At 35.1% G+C, this 20,295-nt stretch overlaps 3 protein-coding genes across 5 annotated transcripts; all 3 read right to left on the reverse strand.

Annotated features, from left to right (window-relative positions):
* Positions 1-622: 622 nt before the first annotated feature.
* LOC109061224 (NEDD8-activating enzyme E1 catalytic subunit-like) lies at positions 623-7,815 on the reverse strand. 2 transcript variants are annotated; one of them, XM_019078364.2, is made up of 18 exons: positions 7,707-7,815; positions 7,536-7,574; positions 7,013-7,133; positions 5,745-5,825; positions 5,489-5,571; positions 5,322-5,402; positions 4,640-4,683; positions 4,427-4,491; positions 4,124-4,279; positions 3,938-4,040; positions 3,736-3,849; positions 3,272-3,325; positions 3,120-3,156; positions 2,948-3,029; positions 2,003-2,103; positions 1,410-1,473; positions 1,227-1,281; positions 623-1,114 (listed from the first exon to the last, which is right to left on the reverse strand). In XM_019078364.2, the coding sequence occupies exons 1-18, from the start codon at positions 7,724-7,726 to the stop codon at positions 1,026-1,028; spliced, it is 1,389 nt and encodes a 462-aa protein (XP_018933909.2). In that variant the 5' UTR covers positions 7,727-7,815; the 3' UTR covers positions 623-1,025. The 2 variants fall into 2 exon arrangements, with proteins under 2 accessions (XP_018933909.2, XP_042622131.1); XM_042766197.1 differs by lacking the exon at positions 7,536-7,574 and having other exon boundaries at positions 7,707-7,807.
* Positions 7,816-8,430: 615 nt separating this feature from the next.
* LOC109064117 (cytokine-inducible SH2-containing protein-like) lies at positions 8,431-11,147 on the reverse strand. Of its 2 annotated transcripts, none has more exons than XM_042766199.1 (3): positions 10,720-11,147; positions 9,347-9,521; positions 8,431-9,080 (listed from the first exon to the last, which is right to left on the reverse strand). In XM_042766199.1, exons 2-3 carry the CDS (start codon positions 9,513-9,515, stop codon positions 8,605-8,607), a joined length of 645 nt encoding a protein of 214 aa, XP_042622133.1. In that variant the 5' UTR covers positions 9,516-9,521; positions 10,720-11,147; the 3' UTR covers positions 8,431-8,604. The 2 variants fall into 2 exon arrangements, with proteins under 2 accessions (XP_042622133.1, XP_042622132.1); XM_042766198.1 differs by having other exon boundaries at positions 9,347-9,524; positions 10,720-10,858.
* A 2,070-nt stretch (positions 11,148-13,217) lies between these two features.
* LOC109064122 (twinfilin-2-like) lies at positions 13,218-19,342 on the reverse strand. Its single transcript, XM_042766200.1, has 12 exons — positions 19,204-19,342; positions 18,309-18,386; positions 17,004-17,182; positions 16,753-16,848; positions 16,116-16,220; positions 15,986-16,000; positions 15,862-15,903; positions 15,597-15,716; positions 15,297-15,298; positions 14,618-14,766; positions 14,391-14,512; positions 13,218-13,600 (listed from the first exon to the last, which is right to left on the reverse strand). Exons 1-12 carry the CDS (start codon positions 19,226-19,228, stop codon positions 13,433-13,435), a joined length of 1,101 nt encoding a protein of 366 aa, XP_042622134.1. The 5' UTR covers positions 19,229-19,342; the 3' UTR covers positions 13,218-13,432.
* Positions 19,343-20,295: the final 953 nt, after the last annotated feature.

Consider the following 20,295-nt stretch of genomic DNA (forward strand, 5'->3'; position numbering starts at 1 on the left):
GAAAGGGGGACACCAAATGTGCACAAATGTGGGATTTTAAGAACTTTTAACAAATAAACATTTTTAATTAATATTGGGTAAAGAACCACTTTTTAAAAATTAATTTCAAGTTAATAAAATGTTTTAGTAAAATGAAGTGATTATGAATCGAAATTATTTTATCTTTTTACTAAAATATGAATCAAAATTATTGCATTAATATTATACTTTAATATGAACACGAAATTATTGCATTTTTATTATTATAGTAGTTTAAAAAATGTAATGGGACACTAACTATAGCAATCAACTTTACAAATAACTTCACTGTGGCTTAATCAATTAATTTCAGTTTGTAGCTTGTCAAGCAACATTTGTAGTTTGATCCAGTGTAGTATGTGGAGCTTTAGCTGTGACTTGACCCAAAAAAAAAAAAAACTTTTATATAAAGTCAGAAAGATCAGTCTGACCTTGTAGATACTGTAAGTGTCTATTGTATTTCTGCTAATCAGTTTCTGCAAAACAGTACAATATACCTAACAACGCTTTCTTAGCTTAACATTGACAACACAACATTATGTATTTGCTTACAAAATATCAATTTTAATTCTAGAGAACTTATTACATTTTAATATCGAGTCTCTTTGAATATTTAACCACATATATTTATTCACAAATTGACTAAAAGGAAATTGATAGTTAGGAAAACATTACTGGACTAGGACTTCTGTATTTGTTAAAAAATAAGGTTTCCAAATTTAATTCAAAACATGAACATTTGTTCTACAAGTCAATGAACAAGATACTGTGTTTGAATGCACAAATAAATAGATAAACAATTTGCATAAAAAAAGAAATCCACCAAAACGACTCCTGTGACTATAGCAGTGCAAGACAAAAAAAGTCTCCTGTAAGTGTCTTTGACGGACGGAGCTGACCAAAACAGATAAATATGTTGAGTTTATAGACTACAACTCCAAGACTGCTTCATTTTGATGATGACTGCAATAACACTTGTAACTGTCCATTAGAATGAAGCACTAATCCTATGAGATGAAGTTGAGCTTGAAGAGCACGGTCTGAGGAGTCGTGACATCAGCCACGGCCAGCTCCTGTCCGTCCACTAGTCCAAGCTCTGTAAGCACAAGGATGCATTTAATACATTAAACAACATCAAAACAGTTTTGAAATACACTTATTAAATGGGTAACATTTACTACATGATATCACAGAAGACTTTCAATCACCTTTCAGTGTTTTGCTTAGATTCGGTCGCGTTCTCTCTTCAATAGATGCTACAGTCTGAAAATAAAACCAAAAAGATTCAAATCCAGTTAATAAACATCTAATGCATAGCATCCATGTTCAGAAAATTCTAATCTAACTGAATTAAATATGACAAGTCTGGTACACGTTAAAAAACATTTAACCTGTAAATACAGAGTTTTGTTTTTTCCATCCAGAGTTGTGGTGATGGCAGGAGACTTCATTTGGCTAGAAGACAAAAGATTTAGTGTTATTAAAAACAGTTTTTGCATGTTTTAAACCAGCTTTCATCATATTTATCATTGTCGCATTCAATATTTTTTAACGAGAAGGAATATGATAAAATGTGACAAAATGAATTAGATTCTTTCTGTAGGCTTTGTTAAAAACAGCATGCATTTATTTTGGTATTGCCATTTCATTATTACGTGTTGGTCTAACACAATAAAATGATAATTTAATGGCAAGTATATTTAATTAATATAATAATTTGGGGTAATCAGAAAAAAACTGTATTAAATATATGTATTAATTAACATACATTTTTGGAATATATAAAAAATAACTTTATATGGTAAATATTCTACGAATGTATGTATATAACTGTACTGTATGTGTGTGGATTACTCATGTGCAATGTGTGTGTGTTTGATGTTTGTTTTCTTATAGTACCATTTTAATGTTTTAAAAAATATATATGATAAAAGGGCAGATAACATAATGTGAATAGTGAGATGTGAGGAACACTGTGACTCACAGAGAGGCGTTCTCAGTCAAGTAGTCCAGAACCTCCTGGAGTTTAGCTGAAGGTAGGAACTGCAGGTCCTGTGGCACCTGACTGCAGGCTGAACAGTTCTCCTACACATGTAACAGAGGCATTTAGCATTAAAGGGATACTCTACCCCAAAATGAAAATTTTGTTATTAATCACTTACCCCTATGTCGTTCCAAACCCGTAAAAGCTCTGTTCGTCTTCGCAACACATTTTAAGATAATTTGGATGAAAACCGGGAGGCCTGTGACTGTCCCATAGACTGCCAAGTAAATAACAGTGTCAAGGTCCATAAAAGGTGTGAAAGTCATCGTCAGAATACTGCATCTGCCATCAGATCTGCAATCTGGGTTATATGAAGTGACAGGAACACAATTTGTAAGCAAAGAAAACAAAAAATAATGACTTTATTCAACAATTCCTTTGTCAACACACTCACTTAGCTTTGATTTGAAAGAAAACAGCAAATACTCGCAGTTTCTACAATAAAGCCACAAGGATGCGCTGTTTCTACATGTACTTAACACAGAACAGAAAAAAAAAAGAAGATAATTCTAATCTGTAAAATAAAGAAAAACATTCCTTAATAAAGTCGTTATTTTTGTTTTCTTCACTTACAAAAAGTGTTCCTGTCGCTTCATATAACCCAGATTGCATGTCTGATGGCAGATGGAGTATTCTGACGACCACTTTCATACCTTTTCTGGACCTTGACACTGTTATTTACTTGGCAGTCTATGGGACAGTCTCAAGCCTCCCGGTTTTCATCCAAAATATCTTAAAATTGTGTTCCAAAGACGATCAAAGCTTTTACAGGTTTGGAACAACATGTCAAGTGATTAATGATGCTCAAATCATTAACCTTTCTCTCAGCCACTTAATGTCGTCTTTTTTTAGTTATGTCCTTTAAATGATGCTCAAATCATTAACCTTTCTCTCAGCCTCAAAGGTGTAAGTGTACAGCCCATCCACATCATTGAACACCATGTAGTTGTTCAAGGGAACGTAGGCGCTGTTTGGCAAAAGTAAAAGAACAAACCAGACGCGTGAATGAACAATGAATTCAACGCTCTCTCCTGGGAAAGAAGTGGTTATAACTTACCTTGTGGCAATTTTAAAAACCTCGGTGGCACAAGCAGCTGAAATGTGCAAGAAAGGAAGAAACTGTGTATTTCCAGTTACAGCTCAACTTATTAAAAAATATCAGGCTTTCAAGCATCCTTAAATCAGAGAACATTTGCAATGTCAGCATACCAGCAATAACAGCATTTGTAGAAGCCACAGCAGGAATTATTCTCTTCACGACCCCTGAAACACAGTTGAGGTAGAACATCAACACCTACTGTAAAACAATAGGAGCTAACCATCAGCAAAATGTACGATTATAAGTAAATACTTGATTTTGACATTTCCTAAAGGAGATTTCAGTAGTGCTTGCCTGTGCAAAATCATGCACCATGATGCAAGTGTGTTATGGGTGGTTGCAGGGGACTGGGACAGTAAACTGTTGCATATTGACTTTTTATTTTGTTGCTATGATAAATAAATAAATATATACTGACAAATACTGTAAAAACAGGAATATTGTGAAATATAACTACAATTTAAAAGAACATTAGAGTATCTCTGGACATTGTCTCCATCAAAACTCTGTCTGCGAATGAGAGGAATTTACAAAATGCCCAAAAAAGTCCCACTGACAGGCCCCTGTCACTCACCCTGGGTGAGTCTGTAAGTCACCCCAGTGATGCTGAACTCTGCTGCTCTATCCAGAGATTTCTGGTACACCCACTGGATGTGCTTTGGGTCGTCTCCATCTAGGGCTTCACCATCTGAGGAAAGCACATTCAAATATGAAATAATAGCAAGTGCTTGGTTGTTTCAGATCCAATTCTATGCAGATACTGTGAATTTATGTACCTCCAAAAGGCTTTTCTTTGGGCCAAAGCAGTATGCGGACATATTCAACACAATGTTCTGGTAACCGTGGCATAGATGCAATAGTGCACATCGGAAAGTTAATCTGTGTAGGGGACAAAAAGGAGTATGACAAAAGGCTTTTGAAATTCAACCTAATTCAACACAACACAAAATCCCAGTGTGCACCTGTGGAGGGTAGAGCTCCAGGGTGCAATCGATGCAAGCTGTCATGCCTGGAAGGATCACCCGGGCATTGCCCTTGAAGCCCTCTGTGCCTCCATCTATTAATGGAATAATGGAACTGGGATCCAGGACACCATCTTCATAAATCAGCAGGGATAACTGAGTAAGACAAAACAAAATGCATAAACTAGAATATAAGCACTTCTCACAGAACAGAAACACTTTATTTAAATGACACAGAGAAGTCTACAGATCTATGCATTTGTATGGACAGATTATTGGATGTTTAGGACAATAAACACATACCAGCATGCCGTTCATCCATCTTCTGGCAACAACAGAGTCCAGACCACAGACCACTATGTGAAATTCTATGCAGTAACAAAAAAAAACAAACATTTTTAATACATTACTCAGATTTCCAAGTAAAAACTGCCAAGTGTCACATGTAATACTGTGTTAAAATAACTTAAACGTTAAACATTTTAGACAAAAGAAAAAGAGTTATATGGTATTTACGCCTGTAAAATGACTCATCCAAGTCCTGGATTTTCTTAAAATGTCTGCATTTATTATAAAGGGAAATACAAATATTTTGACGCACATAAATATAACATACACACTACTGTTTAAAAGTTTGGGGTTGGTAAGATTTATTTGAAAGACATCTCAAATAGTCACCAATGCTGCATTTATTTGATGAAAACTATAGTAAAACGATAATATTGTGAAACATTATTACAGTTTAAAAGAACTGTTTTGTATTTGTCTAAATTCAAATGTAATTTATCCCTTTGATGTCAAAGCTTAATTTTCATTTCTTATTATTATCAATGTTAAAAATATTTATGCTGCTTAATATTTTTGGGGAAACCATGATAAAAAAGTAAATAAATTCAGGTTTCAAAAAGTTCAAGTAAAAAAAAAAAGTGTTTAATTGGAAATATTTTGTAATATTATAAATGTCTTTAATGTCATGTCACATTTGATCGATTTAATGTGTTCTTGCTGAATAAAAGTATTCATTTACTTCAAAACATAAATAAATAAAAAATAATAATAATCTTACTGACCCCAAACTTTTGAACGGTACTATATGAAGCAGCATTTCGACATTCCCACAAATGAAAATGTCCTAAGAGAACGATTAGAGGAATATGTTTGAACATCCAGGCTACGTTTAATTCACTTTGAAGGATACGGGACAACATTGCAGCCTAGGACCCTGTCATTTACAAAGTCTGCTGCAACCTCTGCCTTTGGTCGGCCCACATCTTTTGGTCTGTAGATACAACAGAGCAGTTTGCATTAATAAAAAAAGAACAAGAACTAGCTCAAAAAGACAGCTATCAGCGGATTAAAACTAACCTGAAGAGGAACTGTCTGTTGAGGTTAGAGATATCAATGGTGTCCATGTCCACCACATGAATATGCCGAAAACCTGACAAGGCCTGGGTGATAAAATTGCACCATATATGAGCATGATAGGACCAAACACATTAACAATTAATGTCTCTGCAATTACAAGGTATAGAGTATTGCAGCTGTCATTCAAGCACAGAACAACCAAAAGGAACAAACAAGAGTCTGTCAAAAAAAAAATACAGCACAACAAGGACTGTACCAGATCTTTGAGCAGCTCACAACCAAGTCCACCAGCTCCAATAACCAGAATTTTGCATGTGTCCATTAAAAACTGGAGAGACTGGAAGAAGATGTGCACAGTTTATAAAGAGAGAAGAGAGTAAAGTAACATTCAGGTTTTACAACAAACCCTCTGATCTTGATCAATTGCTCAAGAAGCCAAAATAGCTCAGATACTATAGTTTTTGACTCCACTGGATGGATTTGTTTCTTACAAACACAGCTTTTTGCTTCACAAGACTTTAAATGATGGACTGGAGTCGTGTAGATTATTGTGATGTTTTTATCAGCTGTCTGAACTCTCATTTTGACAGCACCCATCTACTGAAGAGCAAGTGACGCAAAGCTAAATTTCTCCAACTCTTCTCCAATGAAGAAACAAACTACATCTTATACGGCCTGAGTGTGAGCAAACTGTCAGCAAATATTAATTTTTGGCTAATCTATTCCTTTAAGGATAATTTTTTTGTTGTTTTAAAAATTTTTACTCAAAATTTCTACCTCTTTAAAATATTTTAGAGATTGACATAACTAAAAATATATATATATATATATATATATATATATATATATATATTATATATATATATATTCATTACAAATATTCTCTCTCTCTGTTTTTTTAATTTTCAATTTTATTCACATGATTTTTCCAGGTCTGGAAATCATAACTTTAAAAATAGGTTTCTTCATACATCCTGATTTTTTTAGTTGAGGGGGTGAATTAAACTAAGAAATATCTTGCTTTGTAGATGTTTTTTCTTATTTTAATGCTTGATTTGTCATTCCTCTTGTCATCTTAAGGCCCCCGGGTTGAAACTGCTCTATGGCAAATGACAAAGAATTTCAGTGTTGCACAACAGACGAAAAAAAGAGGCAAACAGAAGAAAAATAAATCTTTATCAATTACAATAATGTAATAACTCCATTATAACCTCAGTCAGTGATATTTATAGGAAAAAATCTCTTGAAGTAGAGCACAATCGGTATCGTAATTATTCACCATAAAATTAGCAGCATGTATTGTTATTTTTAAGCAGCCATTATGAAATCTAGGCAAATTTAAAGATTTTAATGAATTGTTCTACTAAAATGCCACAGCTGAAGTTTATGATTGACTGATTATCTCCCTAAAAGTAGGTATAGATTAACATAAACATTTTTAAATGGGGTGTGGAATGTATATTACATTATATTGTATATTATATTTTGGTATAACAGTGCATTGAGATTTATGTAGGTTCATACCTCAGTGCTGGGTTCAAAATCCGGATGAGTGAAGGGTCCCGCTCTCTCTAAGAACTTTTTGACATGGTCCCATTGTCCCTGCCAGTCACTGCGATCCCCATTCCCTCCATCCACAACCATACTGTGGAGAAATATAGATATTTAAATATACAGCACACTCACTACTCAGTTTATTTAGTTATTATAAAACACATTCACATGTAACACAACAGACAATACATTTTATGTACAATAACAATTAAGCTATGGCTTGAATGGCACAGAATTTTATGTAAATTTCACAATTAATACTATGAAAGTGTTTAATATTAATTTTAAATGTTATGAAAGAGCATTATGGTGCGCAAACAGCAGTGTTTGGAGGTTTCGCGAGATAGATTATATAATATTATATGTACAGCATATGCGGAGAGCTGTTCAAAATAATGTCTGAACAATATGTGTTATAATTACAAGAATCAACACCTCCCAAAGCAAACCTGCTGGCTGCCACATCTAAATTCTTATCTTTCATTTCACTAACTTCTCATTCAGCTCCTCTATTCTCCTTCTTTTCTTCTCCCTAAAAAGAGAGAATAAAAGAAGGTTCATTCATGCTCTGCTACCCGCAAGTTAACGTGCTTGCGTCCTGTTGATTGAACTACAAGCACTGTTACGAGGGATTTATGTGCAGGTTTGTATAAAATTCACTTACGGCTCCTCTCCTTCCGCCATATTGTCATAAACATTCAGAGTGAAGTGCGCAACCTTATGACGAGGCAAAGCGATAACCACCTGACGCACAACGTCATTTTCAAAATAAAAGTTCTGAAATTCTCTGGAATTCTTCATTTTTCAATAAAAACATATTATTGTCTATTGTCATATTATTTATTTGTACTATTTCATATCAAAAAAAAAAAACATATTACTACAACTGTAAAATTAAAGTGCATTGCCCTACACTTCCAAAGACAAACTCTCTTGTTTATGTTTTTTCTTTGCTGTTATGTTATATCCCAAATTTTATTTGTGTTCTTGGTGTGGGGGGGGGGACAGTTTCTGACAGATTTCTAACTGAAATATAGTTCCTAGATTATGTCAACTAAATAATCTGTGTAAAGATTGTAATAATAATCTTGTAATAAAGATTGTAAGGATTGCAATAATATGTGTAAAGATTGTAGTAACAATAATGTTGTAATAAAGGTTGTAAATATTGAAATAAATATATACTGAATTACACTTTTGAAGGGACACAGTATTACTCAGAGTACAGTAATATTTATCTGTATTTATGGGGTTTTATATTTTATTTTTTCAGTGTTTTCAGTGATGGTATTATGTGTACAGAGTTGAATACTTGGAATCACAGAAAAACATAGAAACATTTCATCTACTAAAATGAGAAATATTTACAAGTATAAAAACAAAAAATGTACACTAAATAGTCCTAGTTTATTTGCACAACTGGAAGTAAATCTCTTTATATGACCACAATAAAAGGACCCATGATTCTGCGAGGGAGCATCATTTACAAATTTTGGCTAAGTCACCAATTCACTTTGCAAAAACGAACCCCCTGAAATGCACCAACATCTCCCCAAGTGTCCTCACACCTGAAAGGGGTATTCTTGCAAGTAAAGCAGCAGCAGCCGTGGCAGCGGCAACTGTGTATGGCAACCAGTATGTCTGTTTATAGTGAGGCGTGTGAGGTGCTGTAATGTTGGAAAGGCCTTAGGTCTGTGCAGAGGCTTCCTGAGCTTCAACAGGATGCCATTGTACTTTGACATCACGTGATGTTCTTCTGCTGTCCTCTCCTCCCCTTGACTCGTTGATGTATAGTGCTGCACGAGACTAGGAAGAGCAGAAAAGGACAACAGGCAAGATCGGGCTGGAAAACTGGAATCGAGACGGAATCGGCCGCTGTTGTATTTGATGCGGATGTTAGTGGGGCCTCTCCAGGTCTGTACGGAGAGGGTGAAGAGGTAGAGTGGATGGCTGCTGTCACGCACAAGGAAAGTCCCTTCAGACAATCCAATGAGGGCATCCCTTGCCTCACTGGCTGTCACAGCACCCCAGTACCATCCTAAAAGATAAAGAAACTGTTTATTAATATGAAGACTGGAGTAACAGCTCCACAAAATTCAGCTTTGCCATCACAGAAATAAATTATACTTTAAAATATATTTAAATAGAAAAAAGTTATATTACATTGTAAAAAATATTTCACAATTTAACTGTTTTACAGTATTTTTAACCAAATAATTGCAGCAATGGTGAGCATAAGAGACTTCTTTCCAAAAAAAAATATTGCTGACCCCAAACTTATTTAAAACTTACATATATATATACCTGAGGTGTGTAGGTGCTGAAAGGTGGTGGTGACGAAATGCAAGTCCTCAGCTGGGGCCCATGAGTAGGGAGCTGCTTGGGACTGCTGAATTTGTTGAACCTGTGATTCGTCCCTCTCATATTGGGCACTTGTATGGCTAGCAACCATTCCTGAATGTGGCTCTGGCATAAGAGCCTTCTTTTAAAAAAGAACAATTATATGAGAAATAATAATGATAATATCATGATAATATAATAATATCATGACACAATGGTTAAGTCGGCAAATGACGTGAGGTGAGACAGCAGAGATAATAGTCCAATCGTTAAAAATTGCTGTGCTCTTCTTGGTTTTGTCATTTATAATTTCAATGAACTCAAAGAAAAAACAAACAAAGGAAGTGCAGTGCAGTGCACCAAGAAAAAAGGAATGCACTCACATGCTTTTTTAACGCATGCTTTTGGAAAGCAGCAGGGTAAACCACAGATTTTACAAGCCAACAAGTCACAAATATGTCATATGTAAAATAGTATAAATCAACTGATGTGTTTTTTTGTTGGTGTTTTTATTTCTGCCTCAACATCTGCCTCAATGAGTCAGAATCAGTCGGCATATTTAAAACCCCACATATTAAAACCCCAATAAAATAATAATGATAATATCATGATAATATAATAATATCATGACACAATGGTTAAGTCGGCATATTTAAACCCTCATTTCTGAAATGCCCAGGAAAGGTGAAATTTTGAAAGTGTGGTAAATGTGGTTTTTACTCTAAATGAGAACAAAAGACTTTACTAACTGCAGCTTTTGATGACTGATATTGTAGGCTACAAAATATTGAACATTTTATTCAAATTATATTTACACAAAATGTAAAGTAGGCTATACTCACAGGCATGTTAAGTCTATAAAATAAAAAGAGAGAGAATTAAAAATGAAAAATAGCTGAACCACAATTGCCGATATTTAAACTGAAATAAAATAAAATAAAATATAAAATAACACCTAAATTATGGGCATGTGCTCAGCAGCTACACGTCAGGGGAAATAGGCATGCTTTTAATTTTCAAACTATGGCAATGTAGGCCTATACATTAAGTTTTCGTATTTGCTTAGTAGGCTATAACTTGGTCAGAAAACTTTCAGTGCATGTTTCGCTCCTGAAACACGATCCAACATTAAAAAGCACTTAGATGAGAGCAAAATGTTCAGTTTCGAAATATCAGCAGCAGGAACCGGGAGTGAATTACAATCAATCACAAAAGGATGATGTAGGCTAAGCACTGCAGTTCTCATGAACTTATGGCAAGAGTGAACCCACCAAACAGGTCTGGCCGCTTCACATTTCCCATGAAACTAAAAGGTTTTTGAATACAGCACTTCTTACCTTTGTGGAAATAAAATCGTCACCTTCTGTACGACACAAAAAGACAGAAAAATGTGCGATGCCAGTTTGAAAAGGCTGTACAATTTACGCGAATCCAAGTCCAGTGTGTCACAGCTGCTGACATTGTTCCAGTGGTGCTATAAAGGCGACAAAGCGTCCTCAAAGCGAGGGAATTTGGTCAACATCTAAACATTTTACATTAGGAATAATCTCTGATTATGTCTAAACCGAACGAGCCTTCTTCGTCAAATATTCTCTAAGAAATAGAAGAGAGCGTAATGAGGACAAAATTGACGCTAAACGACGACAACAACAACAAGCGCTTAGTAGTAGCAATCAAACAAGAGTAATAGGTCGTTTGGCTTGGTGGGTTATTATATTCCTGTAATAAGAGCAGCAAGAAACGCCTTTTTCAGCACGTTTGTCTGTTTCATGAGTTGACGCTGTGTTCTAGGAATCTCTTTCTCATTCTCATCTGTGCGCTCCTGGACTCATCATCAGGCGCTCGCGCTGTTTCGCAGAACTGCGCTCTCGGCCGTCTCTGCGTTTCCATTGGCTGCCGTGTGCGGTGACGAAGCGCCCGGGCCGGTTTCAGAGGCGGATGACTTTCCCAGTAAAGGGCTTTCCAGGAATGCTGAAACAGTCGCTGAAATTGACCTCTGCGCCAGCTGCTTTAACTGAGAGATCTCTGTGCAGCAGCAAGGGCTGTGATGGGACGGGACTGTAAGGTAAGCGTAGTGATAAGTCTAATTCCTCTTAAAGAAAAAAAAAAAATACATCAACCATGGCCGTGGGAAGTAGGGGTGCTGCATGTGCTGCAGCACCCCCGTTGGAAAATGCAGACATTACAGCACTCTCTGACAGATGCAAAAAAAATAAATACATAAACGTATACAACATTTTTTAAATCCTCCTGTTTGTTATTAACCTAAGAAGTTTATGCACGAGGAGGTTTTGAGCACAACTAAATAATTATTGACCCTTTCGCACGTACGTACGATCACACCGGTGTGATCAGTCCAGGCTGGTCCCAGTGCATGACGTGATCACTGCTAAATTCAAATGTGCTTTCACGTGTTGGCTGGCGCTGAGCCAGAGAGAGGCGCGTTCAGAGCATAGGTTTCAGAGCTGTCATATATCACAACTTTTCAGTGTTTTTCAACCAACATAATGTTTATTTTAGGTTTCAGACATAAACTACTAAAAAAACAATACATTTAGAGTTTGTAAAATACACACTGATGTCAAAGGAAGAGGCAATAATAATCCTTTCTATTATAATTAGACACGTTGTTTTTATAAATATCAGATACACATGTGTAAGTAACTTTAAAGTTTACTCTATTCTTCTCTCAGTTCACCCAGCCACTTACTTTTATATATTTCGGGAGAAGTGGATGAATTCACGTGTTGTAAATACAACAGATCCGATTCTCTGAACTGCGTCTGCGGCACAAACTAAGATGCCGTCGCGCATACAGCTCAACTAACGCGATCGTTATACAGGTGTTTTAAAACACTTCCACTTGCATATATTTGACAATCGGAATATCAGATATTTCATGCCATATCTAACAAATTTGTGAATATTTTGAATAAAAAAGGAAAAATGACATAAAAGCAGATCATCAATCATTCAGCTCTGTTGTTGTTGCGGTGTGTCACGTGACAAGCAATGACGCGTCACCATGGAAACCATAAAGTGACACATTCTAATAACGGTCGCCTTAAAAAACTCGCCCTGGGAGGGCAGCCAGAAGGCGAAGACGTCCGCTGTGCGCGACAAACCTTTTGGAGCTGTTTAACTATCTTGGCTATTTGTACGTGTCTGCTATGTGCAACGGAGTCTGGTTACAAGATTGGTATAAATGTGTTTATTCTTATTATTAAGAGGTGTCCACCTGACACGCAAAAAAATGCACCTCCCACTACAGCACAAACAAAAAAAAACAACTTAACAACTCCCTGTGTGTTAGTCTTAAAGGCTTGTTCATAAGATCTTAACATCCCTGGATCAGAGCATGCATTAACCCTTTAATAGACACATCCAGAAAAAACAAAAACAAACAATGGAATTACTGTTTGTAATAAATAATACAAATTATATAAAAAAAATTAAGTAATTTTTTCACATGTATGTTTTTAAGGACCCATCGTTTTTATGTTTCTGCTAACCATTTAACGAGTATCCATTTTATTAACATTTACTTCATTGCCAAGAAATCCAGTATATCTTTCAGTTTTAGTATCTAATGTTATACTAATATATTTAATAGATACTAGAATTGATTCCAACTCGTATCTATTCAGTTAGTCACTAATTCACCAATACTTTTTTGCTTAATATAACACCTGACTGGTGGAGATTTCTCAGTAAACCGTCAATATGTACTCTACCAAAAAGCAGAGAGGCTTATTAAAGTGCCAACTAAATGTAACGCTGCTCCACAGAGAAAAAGGAGATTTAACAAGACAGATTAATGGATTTTATTTGAACTATAACATAAAAATCTTCACTTAAACAACATATTTATGTGGCCTCGAAAACCTTGTGAGAATGAGTTTCAGAGTGAAAGAAGAATAGTTAAAATCTAACATAAAAAATAATAACTATGAAAAGGATAGCTCAGGCAAGAAATAGGCTACAGGCCATTGAGGGGAGAAATTAAACAAGTGTATCAGATGTCATTTAACATGTTTTGACTGTATGATTCTAGCTCTCATCTCCATTCTCTCCAGCTCCTCTGATTAGACGCTTGTTCCCTCGTTTCCCTGTAGGGCCCTTTGGCTTGGTGAAGACTTGTTTAAGAGCATGCTGCATCGGGTAAACTTCTTCATACAGGAAATCCTCTGTCAGGCACTCTCCACTATCAATCTCCATCTACACACGACACATAAATAGTTTAACTCAAATGTGGGTAAATATGAGAATTTGATTGGAAGCAAAAAGTTACAGTATACCGGTCAAAACTTTGGGATAATTTTTTAAAATCTTATTTTTCATTTTTTTTAAATGAAATTTCTAAATTTCTAAATTTTCTAAATCCATTTTTTTACAGTAAGGATGCTTTAAATTGATCGAAAGTGAGAGTAAAGACAATTGTAATGTTAAAAAATATTTATATTTTAAATAAATGCTGTTCTTTCAAAATTTTTGGAAAATGTATCTCAGTTTCCACAGAACGATTAAGCAGCACAACTGTTTAAAACATTGAAAATAAGAAAAGAAAATGTTTCTTGAGCACCAGATCATTTCTGAAGGATCATGTGAAATGTGACATCAATTCAGCTTTGACATCACAGAAATAAATTATATTTTAAAATATATTCAAGTAGCCACAGGCTCATTTTATTGTTATTGTTAATTTTATTGACTTAATATAGGTATTTATCCATGTTCACACCTGTGTAAAGAGTGAATAACCACAGTTTTGTGGTCAATTACAATTTCTTAATAAACGTTAATGTTACTTTGGAGATCTAAATGAATTAGTAAGGTGTAAAATATGATTTTTCCACAGAAATGTATTTCAAATAAAATAATCTATTTTAATGTACTCAAGTACTTGACATCCTTGTACTCTTCTACTCAGGTCAAAGCTTGGATGTTCAACAGCTATCTTGAAAAACAAACTTTACAGTATTAAGACCAACTGTTGCTGTTAGTGTACCTTTTTGGCGATCTCTATGTGATAGTCTCTCTCTACCTCATCCAGCAGTCGATTCTTACAGCTGGAGTACAGCATCCTTTCTTTGATGCTACAACTATACCCAGGCATGGAGTAGATGAAAACTGGTCCACATATTCAAACGCAAACAAAACATCATTACCAATCTTAAGAGGCCAAGTTGGCATATTGTGATATTGGCAGAAAATAGTTAATATCTTGACACTAACCTACAGCTTCCATTGCCTGTCCTTGATGGGTGTGTTTGTACAGGAAAAAGTGGTATCGTGGGGCATCAGTTGGGATTCTGCTTGGCAGCTCTTTGGTCTCTGTAGGACTAGTGTGGACCAGCTCAATTGTCTCTCGCTCGGTGTCCAGCCTCAAAGATGATAAAGTAAAAAGTGCTTTGTTATTGGGCTAGTGAAGATGAGTTGGAGTGCAGGTGTAGTGTAATATTCTATGTGATAATGTAAAAATTTACACTTTTATTCAAAGAAATTAATTCTTCCATTCAGCAAGGATGCATTACCATGATTAAAAGTGACAGTAAAGACATTTATAATGTTGCAGAACATTTATGCTTCAAATAAATGCTGTTCTCGTGAACTTTATATTTATCAAATAATCCTAAAAACAATATATTACGGTTTCCAAAATTATTAAGCAGCACACCTGTTTTCAAAATGTGTAACAAGAAGAAATATTTGAGCTGCAAATCAGCATATTAGATTGATTTCTGAAGAATTATGTGACACTGAAGACTGGAGTAATGACTGCTGAAAATTCAGCTTTGCCATCACAGGAATAAATTACAATTTACAATACATTTGAATAGAAAAGTTATTTTAAATTGTAATACTGTTACTAATTGCTGTGTAATTACTGTAACATCTTAGTGGCATAAAAGACCTCTATTTACCCCCAAACACTAATGCACATTTGTGTGTGTTGTAGTTTAATTTATTTTGATGTAATATTATGCAAATAATCTGGTTTCAAACATCATGCAGAAAACAAACAAACAAACAAACAAACAAAACAAAAACAGGATATTTAGCAACAGCATTATCAAAACATTTTTGTATGTATAATGAAGCAAAATGATACTAAATGTGCTTATTGAGTGTAACCTGTATGGTTAAAAATATAAAAGTCTGAAAAAAAAAAAAGTTTTGTTTTTTTGTTTATGCATATGTATGTGGAACTTACTAGTTGAATGTAGTTGATGCGTTTGTGTTTAAGTTGCTGTAAAGCATGTTTAGCCTCTTCTTGCAATGGGAACGCCAAACCCTGCAAAGTTGGATTTTTACTCTCCACGCTGATCTCTGTCTATATCAGAAACATATACACACAAAGATTATATATATATACATACATATATATATATATATATATATATATATATATATATATATATGTCAATCTGTAAAAATTTAAATTTCTTATAATTTTGCGAATAGAGAGCAGAAGCTACCTTTGCTTGTCCGCTTACAGTGGCAATCCGTCTTCGCTCATCCTGAATAGAAAAGTACAAAATTTTGTGAAAATCCATTTTATATTTATGTACTTGAAAACAAAATCAATCACAGGACACTCACCCGTGCCACTTTGTCCTGTCAGGTGCATTATTAAGAAATACATTTGTTTAGATATTAATTTGCAGGCAGACAAGCTGTCAGATACTCAATTTTGGTATGAAGGTATTTACACATTTTTGACCTTCCTCACCTCTGTTATTTTAATCTGATGGAGCTGTTGCTCAGCAGTAGTGAGAGGGGCCGGGGTGGAAGAGGAAGACAGGTGTCGTAGATAACCTTGGAAACAGACGTCTTCCTGCAGGTCATATTAGTAAATAATGCTTAGATGACACATCATCACACCTCTAAACATGTGACCTGAAGAAACCTAAGCAAAGGTGAGTTTACTTCAAGTCTGGTTTACTTCATTCTGATTGCTCAGTCGTGGAATTTCTGCAATCAGATTCTAAAAATACTGTATATGATTTTTTATTTATTTATGTTCCTATTTGCTCCAAAAGCAAAAGAAAAAAATCCATTATATAATGTTTCCATGACTTTCCAAAAGAATTGGGTGTATTAGAAACGCCCTCGCAGCAGTGTTAACTAGGATTTTGTAAGTAATGCCAAGAAAACAGAAAATATAATGTTATGAATATACATCACATATGAAAAAAATTTAAATACAAAAAAAGTCTTAAATTTACAATGTTAATAACTGAAGTTTATTATGTTGAAGTTTATTATATATATGGGCAAAACTTATTGATAATATACAGGTAAAATTATAAAATAATTTCAACTCAAATCTCATGTTCAAATGTTCAAATAAACCCCTGTTTACACACTTGGACTGTTCCAAACAGTTCATCTCTGAGGTGACTTCCACCAAACTCTTTCTTCAGTGTGGCTCGGGTAGCAGCGTACACCATCTTTAACCTCACCTGTGAAGTGCAGAATGAATAGGTATTGTCACTCAGAAGGGTAATTCACAGTATTTTAAACCCAAGGGGCTAAAGGCAACATTATTTATAGAGTATGAGGGTGAGAGTTTGTACTGAGTGAACACATTTCACTTCATCAAGTGTTTCCTACTTACTGGTGACTGGTCTGGTGACCAGGAGATAAACAGCCACTCATATCCCAGCTGGTTCTGTGAGTCGAGGCGGTAAAGGATATAACAGGGTTCTAGACCGTCCAGCATGGGCAGGACATATGCATCATAGTCCTGATCCCAGCTCTGAGACACCTCTCTGTACGCTCCCAACACCAGCTGCTCTGAAACACACACAGACAGATACACACACATACACACCTTATAACACACACCCTGACTACTTGCAGTAGCATCAGATAAATGCTCTGACTATCACTCTCAGTCCAATAACATTCCACAGTCCAATTTATCTTCACATTTACTTGACATTCTTTAGGGTCAACAAGTGACGAAAATATATTTGTAAAATAAGGCATAAGTTTTTAGACTTAAAAATGAATGCAGTCTTTGCATTACACTTTTTGTTGTTGTTGTTGTTGTTGTTGTTTTTTTTTGAGTAGGACTAAATTATAAATATAATTATAATTAAAAAATATCTTTATATGTAACAATTACTTTTATGTCTGATGAAGGTGCAATTTAGTGCATTTAAAATATATTCACTTTAAAATGTAATTTTGATTGACACACGATAGCTAAAATTTTATTTTAACTATTACATGTGCTTTAGTATATTAGTCAACACATCAAAATAAGCGTACATATTTAAAGCACGACAAATTATTATTAAAAAGCATGATTTAAAATGTACTTTCAAATGAAACCCAATTTGACATTATTGCAAAGTGCACTTTTTAAGGTGAACTTAAGAGTGTCAAGAAACAATCGTGAAAGTGTACTCTTTTTAAGTACACTTAAGTTACCTTTTATTTCATTAATATTACATTATCTACAAGTTCATTTTTTTAAAAAAAAACATACTTTTAAGATTTGAAATGTACTACAGGTTTACATTCAATATAATCTGTTGCATGTTTTAAAAAGGGTACAAACTTCATAAATCCACTAAAATGACCTTAAAATAAATAACAAAAATGACTCAGAAATGTAAATCAAATTTCTAGCATAATATTTAAGTATGGCTTATCCACATACTTTTCTAAATGATATGGCCACCCTTGATCTTCTAAGTAATATTTTAGAACTTGCATTACTGTGATTTTTTTTTTTTTTTTTTTTAATACATTGATGTGAGGCCTGATTCACGAAACAGAAAGGGTAAATAGCAGTAAACTAATCAAGAGCACCATCAATCTTTTTGCTCAAGCAAAACCGTCCTGTGGGTATTGAAATACTAATATTAAACTGCATACACAGATGGCTTCAAAAACAAATGCTCCTACTCACCGCTCTTTATAACAACCTTCACCAGTCTGACAGCTCCCCTTCTCGCCTTCACGAGGAACTCTCTTAAGTCTGGAGTTGCTGGTTTTAGCAGTGAAGTATACAACATATGACGATACAACAGAGACAGGATACAGTGAGTAAACCCAAAAATGATTTTATGCCACAAACCTTTAATCATCATAAGAATGGAGAGACCACCCCATTGCTTAGTATTTCATATTATAAATTCTTACATTAGATCACATAGTTTTTAAAAAGACCAAGAAAATTGACTGAAACAAAGGAAATTTTACACTGTTTCCACACTGTGCGGCCTGTGCCTCATTCTTGGCCTCACCATGGTAACGGGGCACCAGGACTCATAAATGATGTAGGTGCAGGTGAGATGGATAAGGAGCAGCGCTTCCGTCCGTAAGCTTAAATTACCTCCCATCATCATTCACATAAAACACAGCCTAATATTATCTCTCTATTTTAAACCTATATAACTATATATGCCATTATATATATATATGTTCTGTAGAACTGTAGAAGTTAGTTTGTTGAAACCCAGAATTAAGCAGAACTATCAATATTTTCCTACTCAAAACATAGTGACGTTTGTTTTTTTTTCTTTTTACTGATAATTTCCTTTGCCTTTAGATGAACACATTTGCACATAGACTCCATGCAAATCTGAAAAAGTTTAATGCAAGACTTTGGTAATTATTATTATTATTTTTTTTTACATGTATTATTCCAAATGTCCCCTGTTTTAACTTTATAGCATATCTTCATAGTTTATATTACACTTCTTACTCAAAATGCATTTCACTAAAAGGAAAAGATAAAGAATTCTAAATTTTAAATCCATATGGGCTGCAGTGTATTGAAAGAAATTTCTCATTTTGCTTACCATGGATACCCGTCTGGTGCGACATCCCAAGTCCTGTTGATGCTCCAGCTCAGTTCGAATTCCTGTCGAAACTCCCACGATGTCCTACTATTGTCTTCAGTGGCACTGCTATCTGTGCCCAGCAGTGTGGTCCAACTCACTTCCGTACAATGACATCAACGCCCCTTAAGCATCTTACCTGGGGAATCCTGTTTGAAATTCGATCTGCGGAATCGAGGAAGATGTGTAGCCTAATATTACACCTGTCAAGGGATGGGTTCCAGCACACCACCTATCTAGTATTATTCACCCATCACCGGTGGCCCTTATGTGGTATAAAGTGGATGACAACATCTGATCACTGTGATGAGCTTCATGATGATGCTCTGGTGTAAAATAAAAGGAAGTGCCCTACTGAAACTGAGAGTCTGGACTCTGGACATTATCTGTCTGTTTCCGCTCTTCTACAAACAGTTATGCCACGGTCCATTTGTGTAAAGAAATGGGACATTATCACTCACCAACATCGAGGACCTGATAGCATATAAACCGGAGGCCTGTGGGAGCTCAAATTCCACCAGGCTGTCATGAGATACCATGCAGGCGGCTGCTGACCCCCAACCAGCAGGACAGGTGCCTGGTTCATTTAGACAACCTAACCAGCTATCGAAAAGACATTACAGACTGTAAACTTTTCCTCTTGACCGCTCTTTGAGATTTTGCATGAGGTTTATGAGATTTCATTAAAGGGAAAGTGTTTTTATTGTGTTTCAGGATTATTTTTTTATTATTATTATTTCACCAGAGCATATAGCAGACAAAAAGTTTTAAATCTGATATTATGCATTTGTATTAAAGACAGAAACAGAGGGAACATACCTGTGAGTTTTCTAGTGCTGGCTTCATGTTTAATTCACCCAGCTGTGAGCACAAACCCAGCCATTATTCATTATTCACGCGCAGCCCTCCCTTCAAAGATACACACATGCTCTGCACACAAAGATTCTCTTTCTTCTTGGCACCACAATTTTAACATATTTTAACATATAGTAGCTACTTGTCCGTATGCATTGCTAGAAAATATTTCAGAGAAATATGCCTGTTTTTCACTTC

Source organism: Cyprinus carpio, chromosome A11 (assembly GCF_018340385.1).
Source record: "Cyprinus carpio isolate SPL01 chromosome A11, ASM1834038v1, whole genome shotgun sequence".
Classification (NCBI taxonomy): Eukaryota; Metazoa; Chordata; class Actinopteri; order Cypriniformes; family Cyprinidae; genus Cyprinus; species Cyprinus carpio.

Excerpts from the sequence above, each read along its gene's own strand:
- LOC109061224 (XM_019078364.2), bottom strand. The coding sequence starts at position 7,726 with ATGGCGGAAGGAGAGGAGCC. Across the intron at positions 4,684-5,321 it reads CTAGGCTGCAATGTTGTCCC|ACATTTTAAGAAAATCCAGG; the intron begins GTATCCTTCAAA and ends TAATAAATGCAG. Across the intron at positions 1,115-1,226 it reads TCTAAGCAAAACACTGAAAG|AGCTTGGACTAGTGGACGGA; the intron begins GTGATTGAAAGT and ends TTGTGCTTACAG.
- LOC109064117 (XM_042766199.1), bottom strand. The coding sequence starts at position 9,515 with ATGCCAGAGCCACATTCAGGAATGGTTGCTAGCCATACAAGTGCCCAA. Across the intron at positions 9,081-9,346 it reads TCAGCACCTACACACCTCAG|GATGGTACTGGGGTGCTGTG; the intron begins GTATATATATAT and ends TTTATCTTTTAG.
- LOC109064122 (XM_042766200.1), bottom strand. The coding sequence starts at position 19,228 with ATGTCGCACCAGACGGGTATCCATG. Across the intron at positions 15,717-15,861 it reads CTGTAAGCGGACAAGCAAAG|ACAGAGATCAGCGTGGAGAG; the intron begins GTAGCTTCTGCT and ends TTTCTGATATAG. Across the intron at positions 14,513-14,617 it reads ACAGGCAATGGAAGCTGTAG|TTTTCATCTACTCCATGCCT; the intron begins GTTAGTGTCAAG and ends TATGTGGACCAG.